At 43.9% G+C, this 22,921-nt stretch overlaps 1 protein-coding gene across 4 annotated transcripts in view; it reads left to right on the top strand.

The window, feature by feature from the left end:
- The window catches only part of CDC14A (cell division cycle 14A), a 109,455-nt gene that overhangs the window by 23,442 nt on the left and 63,092 nt on the right, over window positions 1–22,921 (top strand). For all 4 annotated transcript variants that reach the window (XM_074961251.1, XM_074961250.1, XM_074961249.1 and 1 more), the window contains exons 4-5: window positions 6,112–6,204; window positions 21,415–21,494. In XM_074961251.1, coding sequence (XP_074817352.1) covers window positions 6,112–6,204; window positions 21,415–21,494 — 173 coding nt within the window. The remainder of the gene's footprint in view (window positions 1–6,111; window positions 6,205–21,414; window positions 21,495–22,921) is intronic.

Consider the following 22,921-nt stretch of genomic DNA (forward strand, 5'->3'; position numbering starts at 1 on the left):
TAATGAACAATACTTGGGAGCATGTCTGTTTATAACCAACATTGAACTTTAAATAAGTTAAATGGCTTCTGAGAAGTTGTACTTCAGCTGTATTTGTGTGTGTACTTGTGTCAGAGTCACTGGGCCAATGCTCTAGAACTACTCCATAGGAAGCTAGTCAGGACTCTGGGGTAGTGTGCCTCGCCTCTCTGAGCATACTGTCGCCAGGTCAAGAAGCTTACACAGCTTCGACCTTCCTGGGTCTGATCTCGGAGCATTCAGCCTCCCCTTCCTCCCTGTGTGCTTCCCGCAGCAAGTCTGCCCGGGCGGGACTCTTGGGGAAGCCAGAGGGCCCTGCACCCCAACTCCACAATCAGATTTGACTCTCATCCAGCCAGTAAAACAGAAGGTTTATTAGCTGACAGGAACACAGCGTAGGACAGAACTTGTTAGCACAGAAATCAGTGACTTTTAACCAAGTCCATCCTGGGGAGTCCTGGGCCGGAAGCCCTGGACTCCCTCTCTTCCAGTCCCCCCAAGCAGACAGCCCAGCTTCCGGTGACCGGACTTCTGACACCCCCATTGCTCCTGCTCCTCCTCCTTGTCTTTGTCCCTGGGCAAAGAGCCACCCGGTTGCATCCCCACTGGGTCTCAGGTTACGAAGGGCCATGCAGATAGCTGGAGCAGCCTCACCTGCCCCAGAAGTCTCAGCCAAAGTAACAAACCCCTATTACCACCACTGAGGTATTGGTGCAGCACACAGGGAAACTGAAGCACACATTCATGCAAAACAGTAAAACTCATAGGCTCAACAGTAAGACTCACATGTAACATAAAAAGGGAAAATCCCCACTTCGTCACAACTTGTGCGGGGGCAGGTGTTTGTTTTTAACAATTGGCTACTTTTAGTCTTTAAACATGGTTGGGAGAAAAGTCTTGTTTTTATTTTTTTTTGTTGTTTTTTTTTTAAGGTGTGGCTTGGCGAGTGTCAAAAGCAGATTTACAATTGTTTGTGTTTTAAAAATGTTATATTCTGGTGGTGGATTTTAAAAAATGAACTTTTTTGTATAGTCAGAACTTATTCAAGAATATCTTTTCTCCAAAAAAAAAAAAAAAAAAGAAAAGAAAAAAATTGTAGGTAAAGCCCTGAGAGGTTATGCTTGATAAGAGAGCCTGTTGACCTTGTTTCATTCCTTGTGTTTTGATCACTGATTGCTATGGAGATGATGTGATGCTGTTCTAAGTAATCAACAGCAAGACAAGAATACTTGATCATAATATCCTGTTTGCTCTTTGAAATTGAGCTTTGGTGAAATGCTTAACCCACTTTAACATTACGATATTGTGGAGCTTGATTGTTCAGAGAAACTCAACGGCGCACTCTTTTTTTTTTTTTTTTTTTTTTTTTTTCAAACAAGTGAAGAACAAATAGAGTAACCATGCAGTGCTATGCTACTGTTTGGTCTGCTAAGTAAATCTGACTTAATAAAATTGCTATAACAAAAATTACTTGCAAACTTTATTTTTAGCATGGCACAGAGCTTTTGGGCTTCATACTCTAAACTGTGATTTGTTTGTAGATAGTTTGCAAACTTCCCTGAGATTTATCTGAACTTGCAGTTCTTTCTTGTAGTAATCTAATTTTCTGTTAAATGCAAAGCAATATCTTCATGCTGAACAATGCAAGGGCTATGCCATATTGATTGAGTAGTATACTGTGACAACATCATCCAGTGACTGTCGTAATGAAATGCTAATCTAGTCACAGCATAAATGAGAATTTCTAAAACTTCTGGCATTTTCTTTTGTCTTGGATCTCTCTAAATAATTGAACAGTATGAACTTGTTTGGGAATCTGGATTTTGGGATTCTGTTGTGTAAATGAATGAGTTAGATTTTCTTTACTTAAAACTAGAACTAGCATGTTGCTTTTCATATGTTTTTATATTACAAAAGGACTTCCTGTTAGAGATGTGTTTTAACTTCAGAATAGTCTGAGCATATTCCAGAGTTTACTGTGAAATGTATAGCACTATTGTCATGTTGTGTTAAGTGGACTTTTGCATCCTCACTAATTGAGAAACTGATGGTTTGTGTAGAGTAAAAGCTCTAGTTTAATTACTAAAATAAGTAACTTTTCATTATTATGATTTTGAATAAAGAAGCACTTTCGTAGCATTTGAAGAATGTGGACTAAGGCTAGTTAACTGATTTTTTTTTTTTTTTTAAATATATATCTTGATATTCATGAGTTTTACTACTGTAACATCCAAACTGTGGTATCCTAGGAAAACAGAGGAAGAGCATCTTTTTGTATTACACATATTAAATCTCTCTTTACATATTTAAAAACAATTGGTATGTGGTACTATATAGACTTTTTAAAAAACAAGCTGAAAGGAATCTGAACACTTTTTAAAAAAAGTTTTACACATGTAAAGAAAAAATTGTAGGTATTCTGTTGGCAAATACTATAAATTATTGCTAAGTGTTTTATCATAACTAAAGGCCTGGCCCTGTAAGCTGATCTAAGCAGTGGACCTCTGTGAAAATCCACAGATCTCAGAGGGCTCCACATGTGTTTTAAGTTTCTGCCCACATGGGTCAGCTTGCAGAACTGGGGGTCTAATGGCTTAATATGTTAATTATAATCTACTGCATTTAATTCTCGTCTGTGTAACTTTAGCAATTGTGGTGAAACTGGAATTGAGCTGAATATAGAAGTTTCAATTGTGTAAATGTTAAGTGCAGATACACAGTGTAGTGCAGTGGTTCTCAAACTTTTGTACTGGTGACCCCTTTCACATAGCAAGCCTCTTAGCGTGACCTCCACCCCCAATAAATTAAAAACACTTTTTTAAATATATTTAACACCATTATAAATGCTGGAGGCAAAGCAGGGTTTGGAGTGGAGGCTAGCAGCTCGCGACCCCTGAGGTAATAACCTTGCGACACCCTGTGGAGTCCCGACCCCCAGTTTGAGAACCCCTGGTGTAGTGCTCTTGTAACAATGTCATTTTGGCCAGTACTTGTTGTCATTGTTCCTAAATGAATGGGATTTTTACATAGCAAAGTAGTGATATAGCATGGTAGTAGTGTTCCACATTTCTGAATCTACTGGAATCTTCAATTCAAATGACAGGTTTCAGAGTAATAGCCGTGTTAGTCTGTATTCGCAAAAAGAAAAGGAGTACTTGTGGCACCTTAGAGACTAACCAGTTTATTTGAGCATAAGCTTTCGATGCATCCGATGAAGTGAGCTGTAGCTCACGAAAGCTTATGCTCAAATAAATTGGTTAATCTCTAAGGTGCCACAAGTACTCCTTTTCTTTTTTCAATTCAAATGCTTATCTTGTAAATCTCCCTCAGCATTTGCTGTATTGTAAATGAGTTTTTCATGCCAGTTATTCAAAACCAATTTTCAATCTTATTTAAAGCTTTAAGCTTATCAAAAATTGATCTAAATGTATAATATAGAAATCTGAGTCCATAGAGATTGAAGTGTAGCTCTCTCTCCTATTTTTTTAAATGGCATGGAAGCAATGAAAATTCTATATTCCAATAGTTTACCTTAAATGTCAGGGATGCTTCTGAGAATGAGGATGTTTTCTCTTTCCCCCTCCTTCCCCCCACTTGGTACAACAATAATGCCATCAGTAGTAGTATATTACTGCAGTCTACTATCACCCTGTTTAAAAGAAAAAGAAAAAAAAGATTGCTGTTTAGGTAGAGGAGGTTTTTACATGACGACTAAACAATTTTTTTTAATGATTTTTAAATAAAACAAATTCCAAAGTGCTCTTGGCTATAGAAAGAATTGTATTTCAAAAGAACTGTAAATTATGTTGCTATGAATTATTTAAAATAAGATATGTAGACGATAAAATACAATTGTTTGTGTGGCACTATTATTGTAATTTTGTCCGATTTAGACCATAATAGACTTGGTCAAAATCACAGAATGCTGGATGCCAGTGTGATAAAGAAAAAGCTTATTCCTATATTCTTGAGCTATTGGGTGTGACTTGTCAGATTTTAATATCCTTTGAATGCCATAGAAGATGGGGGTGTGCACATATAATAAATATAAAGCAGGTCATGCTTGTCTGTCTCCAAGCATGACCTGTTGTAATCCGTGAGGATGCCCCTCCCCCACTCTGGGGGATTATAGTCCCATTTAGATGTACTCCAGTCACATTAATTTAAATCACATTGTTTATCCTCTTGTGGAAGCAGTGGTGAATAAGACCAGCTTATCATAACATACAAACAGATCCACTGCTGGAGGGGCTATTCCTATGGAGGATAGGAGTAAAAAAAACTGATGAATGTATTACAATAAGTTTCTCTTAAATTTGCTGGCTATTTTTGGTTCTTTTAGAGAAATGCTTTTTTGTATTTAAAGCTTTCATATGAATCCTTGTAGAAACTTCTGTATCTTAAGTTTTATTTTCACTATGTATGAAAAGTCAGTATGGCTAGCATCAATTAAATTAATTGACAATGCTGCAAAAATCTGTAGTAGTGTGCAGTACTCCTCAAAAGTTTTCAGTCAAGAAACTTGCTCCCTCTAAATCAAGTCTCCACAAACACTGCTTAACCCATTTGCAGTGTAAAAATCCATGCTTATCTGTCTGGAAAGTGCATTGTGATCTGAAGTTTACACAATTTAGTGGAATTATGGAATGTCAAGGTTCCTTCCCCATTCTGAACTGTAGGGTACAAATGTGGGGACCTGCATGAAAACCTCCTAAGCTTATTTTTACCAGCTTAGGTTAAACTTTTTTTCCCAAAGTACAAACTATTTTCCTTTTTTCCCTTGGACTTTATTGCTGCCACCACCAAGCGTCTAACAGATATATAACCAGGAAAGAGCCCGCTTGGAAACGTCTTTCCCCCAAAAATCCTCCCCAAACCCTACACCCCCTTTCCGGGGAAGGCTTGATAAAAATCCTCACCAATTTGCATAGGTGAATACAGACCCAAACCCTTGGATCTTAAGAACAATGAAAAAGCAATCAGGTTCTTAAAAGAAGAATTTTAATAGAAGAAAAAGTAAAAGAATCACCTCTGTAAAATCAGGATGGTAAATACCTTACAGGGTAATGAGATTCAAAACATAGAGACTCCCTCTAGGCAAAACCTTAAGTTACAGAAAGACACAAAAACAGGAATATCCATTCAGCACAGCTTATTTTCTCAGCCATTTAAACAGTCTAATGCATATCTAGCTAGATTACTTACTAAGTTCTAAGACTCCATTCCTTTCTGTCTGTGTGTGTGTGTGATGCATTTGCTGGGAACAGAGACTTTGTTTCTCCCTCCCTCCAGCTTTTGAAAGTATCTTATCTCCTCATTGGTCATTTTGGTCAGGTGCCAGCAAGGTTATCCTAGCTTCTTAACCCTTTGTAGGTGAAAGGGTTTTTCCTCTGGCCAGGAGGGATTTTAAAGGTGTTTACCCTTCCCTTTATATTTGACATGGAATGACAAAATATCAATATTATAAATTCAGTGATTCAACACTTATTCACTGAGTGAACTAAATATCACCCCATCACTGTGGTTCACATGTGCTTTAACTAACACTGTTCCGGTTTTAAGTCCGTTATGGATTTCTGAGATTTCCGTTCTTGCTGAGATATTGTAATCATTGGTCTTCCTTTATTTAATTATAAAGAGAATCCTTGTGAACTAAATATTGCTGTTTTTAGACACTTATTCACTATGACTTGTATCTCCTCATCTGTGCAATTATTTAACTGTTCCTTTTCAGATGGTTTTAGAAGGATTAGTAAAATCAATGCAGCAAATAAGATTAGGCCTAATGCTAAGGGTATGTCTACACGGCAGTTAAAAACGCATGGCTGGCCCATGCCAACTTGCTCAGCCTGAGCCCAATGGGCTGTTTAGTTGTGGTGTAGACATTCAGGCTCAGGCTAGAGCCTGGACTCCAGAACCCTCTCACCAGCAGAAGTTGGTCCAATGAAAGATATTACCTCACCCACCTCATAATATTTTTGATTATTTTATCAAATTGAAAATGATTTTTTCTAAAGCTCTGGCTTTTTGTAAATCCTGTGTCTTATTGTAATTAATGTAGCTGACACATCCCTCTCCTTTCTCTTTAAACAGTCTTTCAGTCTATCAAGAAAGAAAATAGTTCACTATACCAGTTTTGATCAACGGAAACGAGCAAATGCAGCATTTTTAATAGGGTCATATGCAGTAAGTATCACTTGTTTATATACACCTCTATCCTTCCCTGAGCAGACACTTTTGCTGCTATGTAAAACTGTGGCTAAACATAGACTTCAGTGAAATAGCGAGACTGTCATTCAATCTTCTGTAATCTAGCTCTTTGTACTGTTTCTTCAAGGTGTAATTTAGAACTTTGATGGAGTTGCTTTTTCTGTAGTAGCCTATTCTGGTCTTTTAAAGTTTAATTTCAGTATGAATTGTTTATGTAATCAGTAATTAAAATGGGTATCCAAAAGTGTTTGTCCTATAGCTGAACTAACTGAATAACAAATATGATTACAGATTTTAATTTATAATGCAAATACAGTTAAGTACACTGACTTTTTTTTCCATTATCCTTGAGTGTACAGACCCTGATCGAATTAATACTCCGTTTATGCAGTACATGAGATATATGGGGAGAGATCTTAGTCCTTTTAGAGGATAAGTCATAGATTTTTCTAGCAATTGGTATTTCTTGCTCTAATGATAAGCTTCAATTGCTTATCTTTTGTAAGTGAATTATTTCTGTAGCAGTATCTACATTAATCTGTTCTGTATCGCACATCAGAAGAACTAATGTAGATATCAAGCTTTTACATTTCTCACAGGTAATATATATCTCAAAGGAAATCAGAACAGGTAATCAAATGGAATTATGCCAGAATTCTGAAAGAAGTCTTAAGAATAGAAAATTTAAACTTTATCCACCATTACTGCAGAGCTGTTTAATTTGGACCTTTTTCCCTTACAATCTAGTTTCCCTTAACTGCAAATAATTCTTTGACCTAGGAAATTGTCACACATTGAGTATTATGATCACACTGTGTGAGCGAGCAAAAGGATCTGACTTATGAATGAGGGGTGGGTTTGGTTTGTTTGTAGTTGTGGTAGTGGCGGATAACTGCAAACTCTTGTAAAATTCACCGTGTCATTCTCTTTTTAATCAAATAGTAATTTTAATTCTAAAAGCTTGGTTTTAAAACAGAGTATTAAACAAGCATCCTGTGGTCTTTTAGTGCCAAGCTTTACCCCAAAGCGGATTTGTGTATCTGAATGTTAAGCCACTGAGAAAGGGTTGTCACGAAAAATTTATCAAAAACTCTTTGGAAACACTGGAGATATTTGTGGGTTGGAAAGAATGTGATGTTCTTCAAGTAATGTCCCTATAGGTGCTCAGCTTCAGGTACGCATGGGCCCTATGCCCCCCATAATGAAGCACCATAGGAAAAAACATCTCAAAGAACTCCAGTTACTGTGCAGGGTAGGTAACTTCTCCTTGATTCCATGTGCAAGACTGGATCCAGAATTCTAAGAAAGCAACAAACTTATAATTATGATCTCTACCAGGAGGGAGACAACTAAACTGAGGACAAACTATTCTCCAAAAGGGATAGGAGGTAGCTTTCTGAAATAGATGCTATAAATTAAAGCTGTATCGGCTTCACTGATAGGCAAACTTAAGCAAAGACAGAGCGAGTACCAGAGAAGGATATGGGGTCCAAAGCACAGGTCACAACATGGAGCATCCCCAGCAGTTCTAGTACTCTTGATCTAAACTCAAATGGAAGGTATGGCTTTTGTTCCTGTTCTGTCGAGATATTACTCTGAATGCATAGAAGCAGTTTAGGGGAGTGGTCAGCCATATGAAGACGGCCATTAACCACATGGTGACCAGGAATAGAGCCCCATGTATTTTTGCATTTGTACAATACCACAAAATAAAATAAAACCTTAACAAAAACTACATGAAATTTAAAAACTGTACCACTCCTGGTACAAAACTGTACCACTCCTGGTACAGTTTTTAATTTTGTGTTGTTTTTGTTAAGGTTTTATTTTATTTTGTGGTATTGTACAAATGCAAAAATACATGGGCCTCTATTCCTGGTCACCATGTGGCTACTGGCTCCCTGGTCTGGGTGTTATGACGTGGAGCATAGGGTTGCAGTGCCACTCAGTCAGATTTAGGCCAGTTGTCCCTTAGTCATCATGATGCCCTCCTACCCACTTCCACAGGGCAGGACCAGTGGGGGAGGGGGAATTATCTAAGGGAGAATAGGGAAGGGGTTTCTGGGACTTAGAGGGAGCTGGGGCTCAGTTGGAGAGGGGAAATAATTAAGGAAGGGAGGGTTTGCTGGGGCTCATTGGGGAGCTGGTAGGATAAGGTTCAGTGGGAGATGAGGGACATATAAGGGGAGAGGAGAGTGCCTGAAGGAGGGCTCCGTGGTGATATAAAGGTGAGGACGGGGGGTGGAGTCAGTGCTGGAGAAGGAAGCAGGAAGGATTAGGAAGATCTGTGGTGCCCATCAGTGGGTATGAAGAAGTTGGGGTTGTTGAGGGGGCTGCAGTACTAGGTAAACTTCAAGGGGGGACCCTAAGGAGTTGTCTGGGGTATTTTGGTGTAGCTAACTATGACAGTTGTTGGTGAGTATCTCAAGGCCTCTAATAATGTTTAATAAAATGATGTTGTATAGATAAACTAGGATTTATATGCTGTTATTTATATATGGTGATTGACATTAAATACCTCAGAATGTAATAAAGAAATAAAACAGTTTTAATGGATAAAACGAAATAAGAAATTCCTGAAATATAAAACAAACTATAAAAAGAACTTCATGGCGCTCTAGCCATGAACTACTGAGCTGTGTCATAAGAACTGTCATCAATATGGATGTTAGCATTCTAGCTTATCGGCCACCTCAGTGAGGAACTTCAGCATCCCTGCATAATGTCCTGAAGTGCTGTGGTGCTGACATCAGTCCTATCTTTATTCCAGGCTGGGTCTCACATGAAAGATGTAATCTTCTCCCCCTTATGGCCTGGATTAAGGATTCAAATCCTCCTACATACCTTTGAAATCCTCATGCAGTTGCATTGTTCTGTCATTTGCGTCCACCTAATGTGGCCACTGAATGGAAACAGTGTCTGCAGCTGAGTTGTTATGTAAGGGCATTCAGTGCAAGTCATTGTCAGTATAGGGTCCATCTCAACATCATCCCCCAGATGAAGGCAGCAGTTCCACCACAATTTTGAATCTGACCCTTAGCAATAAGGGGACACACCACTTCATGCTACCTCAGTTGCACCTCTGCCACTGAGATCTGACAATTCAGTCTGGCCCAAGTATGAGAGAAACCCAGAGTTTCACACTAATCCCATGAGTCTTGCTCTGAGTTGCATAACAAAACAAACCACTTTCTCATGACTGTCTATCCCTCCACTAATCTCCAAATGTATCCTCTTATACATAAGAAGGGCACTACCTTGCTCATTTGCAAACCCATTGAGACTGGAAAGTGGGGTACACCCCCCCCTAAGCTTATGAAGAGGATATTAATCTGAATTTCTTAGTAATCTCATGAGAGACTTTCCTGGAGGGGAAAGGGAGAGGGAGAAAATCCGTGTTCACTCATGTAGGGTCTTTTAACTCTAGCCCCAATTCTCTTCCCTTAAATGTCAGGAACATAAACCAAATTCTAATCTTCTCCACCCCCAAACTGCTGAAAGGTGGGAACCCAGGATCAGAGCATCTGGTGGTGGTGGTATTGGGGGAGGAAAAGAGTTTCAGGGTATGTCTACACTCCAGCAGGGAGCATGCCTCCCAGTCTGGGTAGACAAATTCATGCTAGTGCTCAAAAAAATTGCAGTGTAGGTATTGTGGCTCAGGCAGCTGCCCAAGCTAGTGATCCAAGCCCAGACAACCAGGCAGAGGCGGATTAAGGTTTTGTGGGTTCCAGGGCCAGAGCAAGTGAGGGGGGGCCCTCCCCACCCCTTCCACCTGCAGCTCTGCCCCATCTGTCTGTGGCCATGCCCACGGCCCCACCCTTTTCTGCCCCTTCCCCTACCACGTTCCACACATGGTCTGCCCCATTCTTCCCCCCACACTGCAGTTCCGCAACCTGGCTCCTTTCTGTCCCCCTTCCCACTGCGGCCCCCATACAAGAGAAGCTCTGTATCCCACCCCCTTGCTATGGCCCCGGGCTGAAGCGGGAAGCGAGAGCTCCCCCAGCCCTGAGGCTGCAGCAGAGAGTTAGAGCTCCTCCAATCCTGGGGCCATAGTAGGATTGCCAACACTCCAGGATTGGCCTGGAGTCTCCAGGAATTAAAGATTAATCTTTAATTAAAGATTATGTCATGTGAAGAAACCGCCAAGAATATGTCCAACCAAAATTGGCCACCGTAGGCGATAAGTGTAGTTTGACTGTTTATATGTGGGAGGAAGAAAAGCATGCATGCACGCTGAAGCCAGTCCCCTTGGTTCCCTGGCTTTCTCCACCTGCTTACAGTGGTGCTGTGGGGGGCACAGGACGGTGTAACAGGGGAGCTCCATCTGCTGCTGGCGACCACTCCGGCACCAGCTGCTGCTGCGGTTGGGGCTGCTGCTGCCCAGGGAATACCACCTGCTGGGCTCCTGCTTCCCTGCCCATTCCCATGTCCCCTTCTCTTCCCGATTCCCTACCCCTTTTTCTCCCCTTCTTCTTATCCGCACCCTCTCTTGCTCTGCCCCCCACCCCCAACCCAGTACTGATGGTTGTAAAGGAAACAGGCAGTAAGACCCAGGAGGCAGTATGCTGCAGTATGCTGCTGAGGCAGGACCTGGAGCACAGGGTGGAAAGCTGCTCTGTCCTGCTCCGTCTGCTCCCTGAGAGCCTGAGGGTACCCATTTTTTCCACAGTCCCCCAATTGGCTGGGGCCCCTGGGCACGGGCCTCGTCGGCCCAGTGGCTAATCCTCCATGGCAGCCAAGCTGTTGGGTGGGCTTGCGAGCCCAAGGTGCAGAGTTTGTGCTGCTATTTGTAGTATGTTAGCTCGAGCCAATTTAGAGCAAGTCTGTCTACCCAGGCTGGAGGCTCACTCCCACCTGCAGGGTAGACATACCCCAACAGCAGTCCTGGCTGAAGACTCCAGTTTAGAGCCAGAGTAATTGTTAAATTGGTTTAGGTGGTTCCTTTTCTCTCTCTCCTCTTCTAAATAATCTCTGTATTGTCTCTAAATCATGTGTTATGCCTTCATTTTGCACTGTTATCCTAGTCGCCATTATTATTTCAGTCTTGGTAACTAGCATTGACTTCTCTGTTCTTAAGATGCAACTGCTCACTCATCTCCTCAGAATTAACATAATACTGTGAAGAAAACTTCCATATTTGGCTCATTTAGCTAGCTTCCCACTTTAGGGAACCAGCAGTTTTACAGTGCATGGTCTGTAAAGAGACTCTGCTGTACTTTCACTTTTGAGGTCTGTTTATATTCCTTTGTAGCCTCTCAGGCATGGCAAAAAGACCCCGCCATAATGTTGCAGAATTAAATGTTTGTGCTTAAATTCATTTAACTCACATTTTGAATATCTTTCATTTTATTTCTTCACAGGATAGAGGCAATCCATCCTTAACTTTTATATGCATTACTAAAGCAGTACGCACAGTGATGAGCTGCCAAAATCTTAACGACCGGTTCCCTCCTCACCCCATGAGGGGGTCGTGGCCTGCCCCCGGGACTCCTGCCCCATCCACCCCTGTCCCTTGACTGCCCCTGGAACCGGGCAGGAGGGTCTCATGGGCCACCGTAGTGGGTCCCCGCCTCTAAGAGCCAGAGGGACCTGCCGGGGGGCGAGGTGGGGAGTCCCAGCAGTGCTTACCTGGGGCGGCTCCCGGGAAGCATCCGGCAGGTCTCTCCAGCTCCTTGGGGTGGGGTAGCATAGCTAGCAAGGAGAGCAGCCGCTCTGGGGCTGGAGCACCCACAGGGAAAATTTGCCCCATGCCTGGCCCCAGCTTACCTCTGCTCCACCTCTGCCCCTGAACGCGCCGCCCTGCTCTGCTTCTCGCCCACTCCCCCCCGGTCTTCCCACGAATCAGCTATTCGTGCGGGAAGCCTGGGAGGGCTGAGAAGCAGGTGACGGCTTCGTGCTCAGGCCCAGGGAGGCGGAGGTGAGTTGGGGCAAGGAGCAGTTCTCCTGCGCCTGCCCCCCGGGTTACCTGCTGCGGCACGGGCGGCCCTCCTCGTGGCCCCCCGCCCCAGCTCGCCTCCGCCTCCCTGGGCCTGAGTGCAAAGCCGTTGCCTGCTTCTCAGCCCTCCCAGACTTCCCGTGCGAACAGCTGATTCGTGGGAAACCGTTGGGGGGGGCGGAGAAGCAGAGCAGGGCGGAACATAACTGAAGGGCAGAGGCGGAGCGGAGGTAAGCTGGGGCCGGGGGCGAGGGGGGAGCTTCCATTGGGTGTTCTGCACCCACCAAATTTTCCCTGTGGGTGCTCCAGCCCCAGAGCACCCATGGAGTCGGCACCTAAGGTGCCGCTTTTGGCTGGTTGTTAAATTTAGAAGCCCTTTTAGAACCTCGCGGGACAACCGGTTTTAAAAGGGCTTCTAAATTTAACAACCGGTTCCAGCTCACCACTGAGTATGCAAGAAGTAACCTCCTTTCAAGCTAGCCTTTGGAGGAAAATGCTTCAGTCATCCTGTTCAAACAGTTCTTTTTTCTTTACACTTTAATAATTCTATCTCCAATTAAAACTAGAAAGTGTAACTTTTATTTTAAATATAGAATTACATAATGTGTGCTAATCGAATGCTTTCTATATGGGGACTTATTCAGATTGTGTAGATAAGAGCCAGTCAGATGGTCTAGTAATGTATATCCTAAAGTTAGGGTCTACATGTGACTTAGCCAGACTTGAATATACCAGAAAGTAGTAGTAGAGGTCCTTGAATCCTCCTTGATACAGCTCAAAGTTGAAGGGAGGTGCCTGTTGCTAGACTTATTAAAGTAGTAGGGAAGAATAAGTTCTCATTTCATTGCCACTAGTGTTACCCTGATATTCTCTAAATGGGTTAGTGTTGTGTAACTGTCAATCTCTTTTTGCACTGTAAATGTGTTTTGAGAAAAACAAAGATGGGAAGGGTTCTTGCCCTCGTTCATCCTCATGCCATCCCTTCCCACGTTTGACACCTTTACAAGTAATATTTCTAAACAATAGATTATAAGCTCTCCCAAGCAAGAGCCATTTGTTTTAAGTACTCCTCCACAGTTGGATGTTGTAAAAATAATTTTAAAAATATAAAAACTTTCATTGGTCAATATCTACTTATAAATAGACTTATTTGCAAAACAAGTCAATTAATAAACCATATTATTGAAAGTGATTTTTTTAGAGGAAGGAGTCATGAATACTACTGGGCATGAAACTGCTTAACCTAACAACAAAATGGAAAGAAATTGCACTGCAAAAATGTTAGCAGGTCTAACTCCACAATGTTGGAAATTCAAATCTGAGCCAGAAATCTCAAATTTGAAAACAAGGCTGCAAAGATATTTTTTTCCCCTCAATAATGCTTCATAACATGGAAAGCTAAATATTCTAAACAGGAATAAACAAATATTCAAAATATGTTAGCTCTGTCTGTCACTGTATCAGTAACTTTCCATTCAGTGCCATCTTGAGGATGTACATTATGATTCCTAGTACAGTATTGAGCCTGTAAAACAGATTAGACCTGTGGAAAACTTAGATCTCCATAGAAACCATTGAAAATAAGTAAAAGGTAAATATCATTTTAAGAATGAACTGTTCTAAGTTTAGTTACCTGGTAACTTAATAGTTTAACTGGCTAAACCAACTATTAAAAAATAATTTTTTTTTAGTGGAGAAAATCTTATATTTTTCCCCAATGGTCTTTAGTGGGACCTAGATTTTCAGAGGTTTAGTCTGCCCTGGAAACTTTGGACATGGCAGATTCCTACCAGGTTATATTTTGTTATATTTCAGGCATTTTTTAAAGGTTTGTTTTTCCCCAGATATAGTGGTTAAGAATAGTTTTGTAAAGTTCCCTTTTAACTAATATTTTAACCTGCTGTACTCTGGGTTTTAAATTTTTTTGTGAGGGGGAGGGAGAGTTCTAGATTCCCTCCCTTCTGTATTGCACCTTACCCAGCATTCTCTTCCCCCATCTTGGTCCCCTTCCCACAAGTTCCTGCAGTCCCAGCAGTGGGACAGGTTCTGGAAGGATTAAGGTGTCCCCCTGCCCTTCTCCCTGGTACCTGCTACAAGATTGTTTGCTGCTCTAGCTGGCCTCTATGGAGTAGCTTTCCCTCTGTTACCATAATGGTGTTAAAAGGAAATACTCAGTACTGGTACAGAGCAACATGGTTGAGGCCCAAATGTAGAGAGCAGCCTCTACGCTTGTTGGAATGAAGTACTCCTTGCAAATCTTAAGCATCCCCTATTACCAGAAGGCTGAATTAAGAGAGATGAAGAGTAAAACAGTGGACTCCCACCACAGAAACTCAAGTAAAGGAATCTGGACTAGGCAGGGTATCGAGAGGCTCTGCAGAGCCCCTGGCAGAGAGCTTAAGACGGGGCAGGCAAACTTTTTGGCCTGAGGGCCACATCGGGTTTCCAAAATTGTATGGAGGGCCAGTTAGGGGTGGCTGTGTCTCCCCAAACAGCCAGGCATGGCCCAGCCCCCGCCTCCTATCCGACACCTTCCTCCCCCCGCCCCATGCTTCTTACCTGGACAGCCCTCCCCGGGACTCCTACCCCATCCACCATACCCCTGCTCCCTGTCCCCTGACTGCCCCCTGCTGCTCCATCTAAGCCCCCCTCTCATTCCTGACTTGTCCCCCGGAACCCTTGCCCCATCCAACCACCCCTTCTCCCTGTCCCCTGACCACCCCTGGAACCCCTGCCCCTGACTGCCCCCCGCCGCCCCATCCAACCCTCCCCTCCTTCCTGACTGCCCCCCCCCGGGACCCCTGTTCCCATTCAACACCCCTGTTCCCTGCCCTCTGACCGCCCCGCCCCCGTCCCCTGACCACTCCCCCAACTTCCCTGCCCTTTATCCAACCCCCCTGCTCCCTTACCGTGTTGCCTTGAGCACCGGTGGCTGGCGGCGCTACAGCCGCGCCGCCCACAGCACTGGGTCAGGCTGCAGCTCTGCAACTGCGCTGCCCAGCTGCCTAGAGCATTGCACAGGCGGTGTGGTGCGCCAAGGCTGCAGGGAAGGGGGAACAGCAGGGGAGGGGCCAGCGGTGAGCCTCCTGGGCCAGGAGCTCAGGAGCTGAGCAGGAGGGTCCCGCGTGCTGGATGTGGCCTGCGGGCAGTAGTTTGCCCACCTCTGGCTTAAGACCTATATAGGGCAGTGTGTGCTCCTTGCTGAGCAAGCATGCAGACGGCCCCTGATCCAGACTGTGATTCTCTGATCTGGGACTTTCTAAAAATTGTTCTTCCAATATTTAACGCTGAATTCAAATCTACATGTAAGTGTTGCAGCAAGTGAAGTATTTTAAAATGTACTAGTGGGAAAAACCCTGGAAAATTTCCATGCAATGTGGTACAATTGGCAGTCTCCGCTCATATGAGCGCCTGTCCGAAGCTAACCTGTTTACCAGTCCTAACTAATACTTTCTGATTGCCACCATATGCTGCTGGGGCTTGCATGTGCACAGGATATGGTTATTCTCTTAGAAAAATAATTCGGTGGTTTAACATTTCTTTGGCTGGTTGATGCTGTAAATCTTTGATCGCTGATGTGCAGATAATAGTTTGGTCTGTTACATCAGTGTGTTACATCAGTGCATCCGATGAAGTGAGCTGTAGCTCACGAAAGCTTATGCTCAAATAAATTGGTTAGTCTCTAAGGTGCCACAAGTACTCCTTTTCTATCAGTGTGACTGTAAACCAAAAAACTGCCCCTTTTATTATGGGATATTTTCATATGCACACTAGTTACTCTTCTGATTTAAAAAGAGTAAAATATGATGAGTAAAATATGATTTAAAATATAGCTTCTAAAACAGTCAAATACATTGGTTCTAATTATAGATTAGTTGAGTAACATTCATGTTACAAAAAAGTTTAATTTTAAGGAGTATAAAAGTATCCTTTGACCTGCCTAGTTCATCCCAGAGTGAATTTTTATAGCTGTGTATTAAACTTGTAAGTGTGTTTATGGAAACACATGCACATTTTTCCTACTCTGAATTATTCTGACTTGCAACTAAGTGCTGAGGGGTAAATTTTTGGTGTAATGATTAATAAAGTGAGTAGTTTTGACCCACTCTATATAATGTGATACTTCATAAAAAAAATTGGCTTCTAGAACTTCCCTTGAATCCAAAAATATTATTTTTTTCTATTAAAACCAGCATTCTGTGATTGGGGTTTTTTTTTTGTATTAACTGTGATGATTGGCACACAGTCGACTATGGGAATGTACAGCATTAGCTTTCCCTTGCAGCATAAGTGCTCTAGTTTTTTGACATTTTAGTACCTCTTCTTTTTCAGAAATGGATCTCTCTTTACTAGTTGCTCTTATTCTTCTCCAGCACACAAGCATAGCATATCTGTTGGGACACACTCACACTCACTCACTCTAACGGAAACTACGCTAATCTAGGTTTCAGAGTAACAGCCGTGTTAGTCTGTATTCGCAAAAAGAAAAGGAGTACTTGTGGCACCTTAGAGACTAGCCAATTTATTTGAGCATAAGCTTTCATGAGCTACAGCTCACTTCATCGGATGCTTACTGTGGAAAGTGTAGAAGATCTTTTTATACACACAAAGCATGAAAAAATACCTCCCCCCCCCCACCCCACTCTCCTGCTGGTAATAGCTTATCTAAAGTGATCACTCTCCTTATTATGTTGAACTATAATGGTCTCATCCCTAACTTGAAAATATAAACAATTTCTTAATCCTACTTTGTAGCCTTGAGAGATTACTTGCTCTTAATCTTAGAAGTCAGATCAGCAACCTGACATGCTGTTTACTTCCTAAGTGGGGGCCAAAAAGCAGTCCCTCGCTCTTCTCACAACTGTAGGTCTGGATTTTCCTGCTTCAAGCCAAATTGCCCTAAGGCTGCTTTGCAAAATTCTCAGGAAAACTTACCAGCCTCTGCAAAGATGTGTTCAGAAGCTACTGATAAAGTAGATATTGGGGGTCAGAGGAAAGAGGATATAATAGATTCTATCATACAAACCTTGGGAAAAGAGTTTTGCAAGTCTACCTTACAGATTTCCTTTTCTCCTCTGAAAACCTTTTAGAACATGCAGCTGTGACTTTCCTTCACAGTTGGTTTGTGGCCAGCATGTCATTATCTGGCATGTTCCTGTGCAAGGTCCCAGGCATGGAAAGCTTTATCCATCAAACAAATAATAATTCAGGAAGCTGGGAGAGTGAAAACTGAGGTCAACGCCAAACTGTTTTGCAATCTTAAACATCGCATTCCCTCAGTCTCTGTTATCTTCAAACCTTTCTGAAGCAGCAGCAACATGCAGTTCTGTTCTGGTCGGGGGGGGGGGACCTGTAAAACTCCTAAAAGTTGGTTTTCTTCAAATAGTGTCCCTATGAGTGCTCTACTTCAGATGCCCATGCTTCTCTCATGTCTTGGATCAGAGATTTCTTGCTATCAGTGCCTGTTCGGCCCACACATGCACCCCACACCTCCCCATGGCAGACACCAAGGCTATATAGCAGGGGTGGGCAAACTTTGTGGCCCGAGGGCCATATCTGGGAATAAAAATTGCATGGCAGGCCATGAATGTCACAAAATTGGGGTTGGGGTGCAGGATGGGGTGAGAGCTCTGGGGTGGGACCAGAAATGAGGAGTTCAGGGTGTGGGAGGGGGCTCCAGGCTGGGGCAGGGGTTTGGGGTGCAGGAAGGGGTGCAGGCTCTAGAGTGGGGCTAAGGATGAGGGGTTTGGGGTGCAGGAGGGTGCTCTGGGCTAGAATCAAGGGGTGTGGAGGGCAGGAGGGGTTGGGGTGTGGAGAGAGGCTCAGGGGAGCAGGCTCCGAGTGATGCTTCAAGCGGCTCCCGGAAGCAGCAGCATGTCCTTTCTCTGGCTCCTAGGTGGAGGCGGCCAGGTGGCTCTGCACGCTGCCCCATCCACAGGCACCGTCCCTGCAGCTCCCATTGGAGCGTTGGAGGGGGCCGTAGGAGCCAGGGCAGGGCCATGTCGCGGCTTCTGGGAGCCACATGGTGCAGCCCCCAACCCTGCACCCAGGCTGGAGCGGGGCAACCACCAGACCCCACTCCCTAGCAGATGCTCATGGGCCAGCTTAAAACAGTTCACAGGCCGAATCCTGCCCATGGGCCGCAGTTTGCCCACCTCTGCTTTACAGGGATGTGTGGGCAAACCACCTTCAGTTCCTTCTCTGCTGTCTTGCCCCAAGACAGAATACAGGTGTATCTGCCTAGAGCATACTTGACTTTTCTCTTTTTCTGTCATAGTAGTTGGCTTAGGGTTGTTGTTAGAGTTTATATAGTTAGTTTTAGGTGAGAGAACTGTCTGCCCCCTCTTTTCCCTCGGGAGCTTTGTTCTCTTCTGGAAGGGTATTCCTGTTTCACCAGATTTCAGTGCTGCCTCTCTTGCCAGGAGGCTATACCGGTGAGTGACAGACACGCCAAGTGTGTCCATTTTCTGGGGGAGTCCCACATCTCTCAGAAGTACTCCCCCCCCCCCCCCCCCCCGAGTGCTTGCTCATGTCCATTCATAGAATCATAGAATATCAGGGTTGGAAGGGACCCCAGAAGGTCATCTAGTCCAACCCCCTGCTCGAAGCAGGACCAATTCCCAGTTAAATCATCCCAGCCAGGGCTTTGTCAAGCCTGACCTTAAAAACCTCTAAGGAAGGAGATTCTACCACCTCCCTAGGTAACGCATTCCAGTGTTTCACCACCCTCTTAGTGAAAAAGTTTTTCCTAATATCCAATCTAAACCTCCCCCATTGCAACTTGTAGATGTGTATGCTTGCCATATGCACCGTTGCCGGAAGTTTTTCCCATAGTGGTATCTGTAGGGGACTGGCTCTGGTGCCCTCTGGAGTGGCATGCATATGCACTGGTATAAGGGGCGCCGCTGGCTTCCCCCTCCCTCAGTTCCCTCTTACCGGCAGTGACAGTGCTGGAATGTCTCCTGGCCTCAGCAGGCTCACTCCTCTCAACTGTGCCTGGTTGTGAACTTTTTTATACAGTCGTTAAAAACTTTGATAGTTTTATAGTTCCCTTAGTATAGAGTTAGTGATAGTTTGTTAGTCCTGAACAGGATTTAGCCTAGGGACGAGACATGCCCCGGTCCCCAGGCTTCAAACTTTGTGACTGTTGCAAGAAACCTATGCCAGTCTGTGATCCCCATAGAAGCTGCCTAAAGTGTTTAGGGGAAACTCACGTTAGCGACAAGTGTCACATCCGCAAGAGCTTCAGACTGTGGACCAAAAAGGAGCAGGACATTCGTCTCTGAGCGCTCTTTATGGAGTTGGCCTTCGCACCGGCCTCAGAGACAGCCAGATTGAACTCTGCTCCTAGCACCACAGCCTCAGTACTGGCTAAAAAGCAAGAAAGAAAGGCCAAGAGGGGACATTCTCCTACGTAATAAAGGGAAGGAGAGAGCTAGAAAAGAGCAAAGACCCACGCGGGGTAGCTCTTCCCCTCCAAGGCCCACCAGCATGCCACCCTGGGGAGTGGCCGAGACACTTGGCACCTTGCAGTGCCGTCCATGCTCCGTGCCAGTGTTGCCCATGCCGGCCATGGTGGTGCCCTGTTCAAGGGGTAAATCTGCCTTGGGACCCTGTCAACAGTCCCCATCAGTGTGGCACCGCTCCTCGCCGTAGGGAGTGCCCTGTCAGCGCTCACCTGAACAGCATCACCAGTCCACGGACGTGGGTCGGCTTGCCTGCAGAGTTCCCGGCGTCAGTCCCCAGACTCCAGGCAGCATTCCTCGAGCTCTAGGTGTCCATTGCCAGTGGTCTAGCACAGACCTGCAGCAGCATGGCACCAGTCCCCACAGCCTGGGTGCCGGGAGCACCCAACTGTCTCTCCTAGCTCACGGCATGGCTCTGGAGGGTCAAGACTCTAGTCCCTTGAGCCCCATTGCCGGTATGGTTCACGGAAGGTGCATCAACAGTCTCCACCACGTTGGTCTTCTCGCTCCTGTTTCCGCTTCCGCTCTACCGAACGGCACCGCTCATAAGGCGTAGATCACCGGGGTACTGTCTCTGATCTGCAGAACATCACCGGGATCGTGGCACTGAGAGCCATCGCCCTGTACAGCTCCTCAATGGAGGTCCACAGCCAGAGCCGATGGGATTAGGGTAGAGAGGCGGCCTCGGCACCGTCCTCGTCCCCCAGACAAGTCTCCCCCCCCTCCTCGGGCTCCGACAGCAAGGAGGAGACCTTGCCTGCGGGCCATCAGGGGCATCATGGCCCCAGGGCCAGTGGCTGGCCCCCTAGCAACTCTGGAACCGCTGGGAATTTCCCCACCCATTGCAGGGGCATAGGTCAGCCTTGGGGGCATCCGACAGACTATCGGCAACAGTCTCCTGTCCGCCCCCTCGCTACGGACATTGAGTCAGAGCAGGTTCCTCAGGGCCAATCAGCCTCGGCTGAGGCTCCCACAGCAGAAGCGGCAGAGTTTGCAGATCCGCCTGTAGCTGCTTCCTAATCATCTATCAGTATTTTTTCCAAAAACTCATAGTTCCAGCAGGAATCCTATTTCCCTTTGCTGGGTGTTAAAAAGGCCTTAGCTGTCTACCTGGATAGCAATAAGCAGTTTAGGAGATCTCCTAGAAGATTAATGTCCTTCGTGGATAGATCTGACAGGGTTCCCATTTCTGCTAATCCATTTAGACAATCTTTATTGGTTTGTATCTGTACCTGTTATGAGTCTGAGGTTCTCAGCCCTCACAGGGTGCAAGTGCATTCACCAGATCACAAGCAACATCTACTGCATTTTTTGAAGAGTGTCACAGTATCTGAGAGAGCTTCTGTGAGGCACTGGTGGAGTTGGGAGCATCCTGTTCAATAACCTATGCTGGTGAAGGCATTGGAAAGAAATGGGCCAATCACTGAATGGAGATCTGTTCATGGATATTGTCCTAATCGGAGGTTAAATCATAGGAATAGTTTACTCATTGATTTTTAGTTTTTGTATTGTCTTCCTTTGTGTGCCTCTAGATTGCAATAATCTATAAACAATATTTCTGTTTACTTGTAACTTCTGTTGAAGATAATTTCTGTGTAGATACACCCTATTAGGTCTACATAATAATGGGGGAAGGAATAAATTACATGCAAATTAAGATGACAAATACAGATGACTATATTATGTCAGAAGAAATACATCGTACAATTTGATTTATTTTTTTCATGACTACTTTGCGGTTGAGTCCAGTGGCTGTTTTCTAATGACTGGTTGCATTTTTTCCAGGTAATTTACTTAAAGAAAACACCAGAAGAAGCATACAGAGCACTTTTATCTGGATCTAATCCACCATATCTTCCATTTAGGTACGTTTGCAAATTAAATATTACTTGTTGAAATTTTTACTTTAGGACTTGATTTTCCTGACGCATTTTCAAAATCGTGAATGTGTGATGGAAAAATTTTACGGTTATAAAATGATTACTTCCCAAGAAATTCTTCTTTGACTTTTGGAGAAAACATTTGCTCCCGGATAGAATAATAAATCCATGTGGATTGAGAGCCGTGTTTAAGACACATTTCCATCTAAGAAAATCACTGCTGATCACACACTAATTAAGGCTGACAACACTATAGTTCAAAATTAATTCATTAGAAAGGTAATAACTTGCTGGTAATTTTCCATGTCATACACTGAATTTTACAAGTAACAGAAGCCATCTCAATCAGTTTCTTTCAGTGGGGCCTGTATAGCTAGACTTATGAATTAAGTTAATTTTATACAAGTGATCAAAGCTTTATGAGTAGAGAGCTGTTTTGTTCACACCTTGTGTTTAGACATCTACCAAAAATATACAAAGTTTGCTGAGCTGCTGGCATAAAAATCCTGCTAAGCTGCCACTGTTCATAAAATAATAAAAAGGCACTGGGTGGCCTTAATAACGAAACACACCTTTTACATTGAAATGCCAGTGCTTGGTCATAAAATCCACAGGCTCGAAAGTGTAAAATGTGTGGACGGTAGTGTGAGTTTTTGAAAAAGCAGTTGAACTACTTAGTCTTAGTAACTGTGTTTCAACTAGTGCATTTTTCTGGCTCCTGGTCTTTCCCTCCTCGTCTGTGAGTTGGGTTGTGCCTCTCGTCTCTTGATGCAGATACTGTTTCTGAGGCTTTAAGGTGTGGTCACATTCCTGTCCTTGCAATACATTCTCTACCTCTGGTAGTACAAAAAAGGCAGCATTCAGCTCTTCTGCCTTTTATGGTTTATTTTGAGGGAGTGACAAATAAAAATCCTCTCTTTCTTCTCCTTTAGGAGACAGAAATTTGGGGAGCTTTGTTTCTTAAATGGTGTGACCCACTGAGCTCATTCTCTCCTTTTTCCTTTCCTTTCCCCCATCATGGAGAAGACACAGAGCAAGCCAAAGTTCAGGAGACATAGAAGGGAGCTCTGTCACAATCGCTCCCAGTCCATGGACTCTTATTTTGCTAGGGATTCAGAGCATGGATTTGTTAAGGCTGCAGCCTACCCGCCCCACATGAGTCAAACTTTTCTTAGAAACAACTTGAGAGTGGTTCAATCCTTCTTGGTTCTTGGGACTAAGAAAACCAGACCTCCTTCATCTATCAAGGACTTCAATGAGAGAGAAATATTTAAAAAAAATTTCTGAATCCCCATTCCATTCCACCTGGAAAAGGAAAAGCTCAAGGATCATCCCAGATTGTTAAGTGGGTAACTGAGTCACTTGGCAAGGAATCGAGTATTCTTTGAGTCTCTTTACTGAGAGAAAGATCC

The sequence above is a fragment of the Natator depressus genome, chromosome 8, assembly GCF_965152275.1.
Source record: "Natator depressus isolate rNatDep1 chromosome 8, rNatDep2.hap1, whole genome shotgun sequence".
In the NCBI taxonomy this organism is placed as follows: Eukaryota; Metazoa; Chordata; order Testudines; family Cheloniidae; genus Natator; species Natator depressus.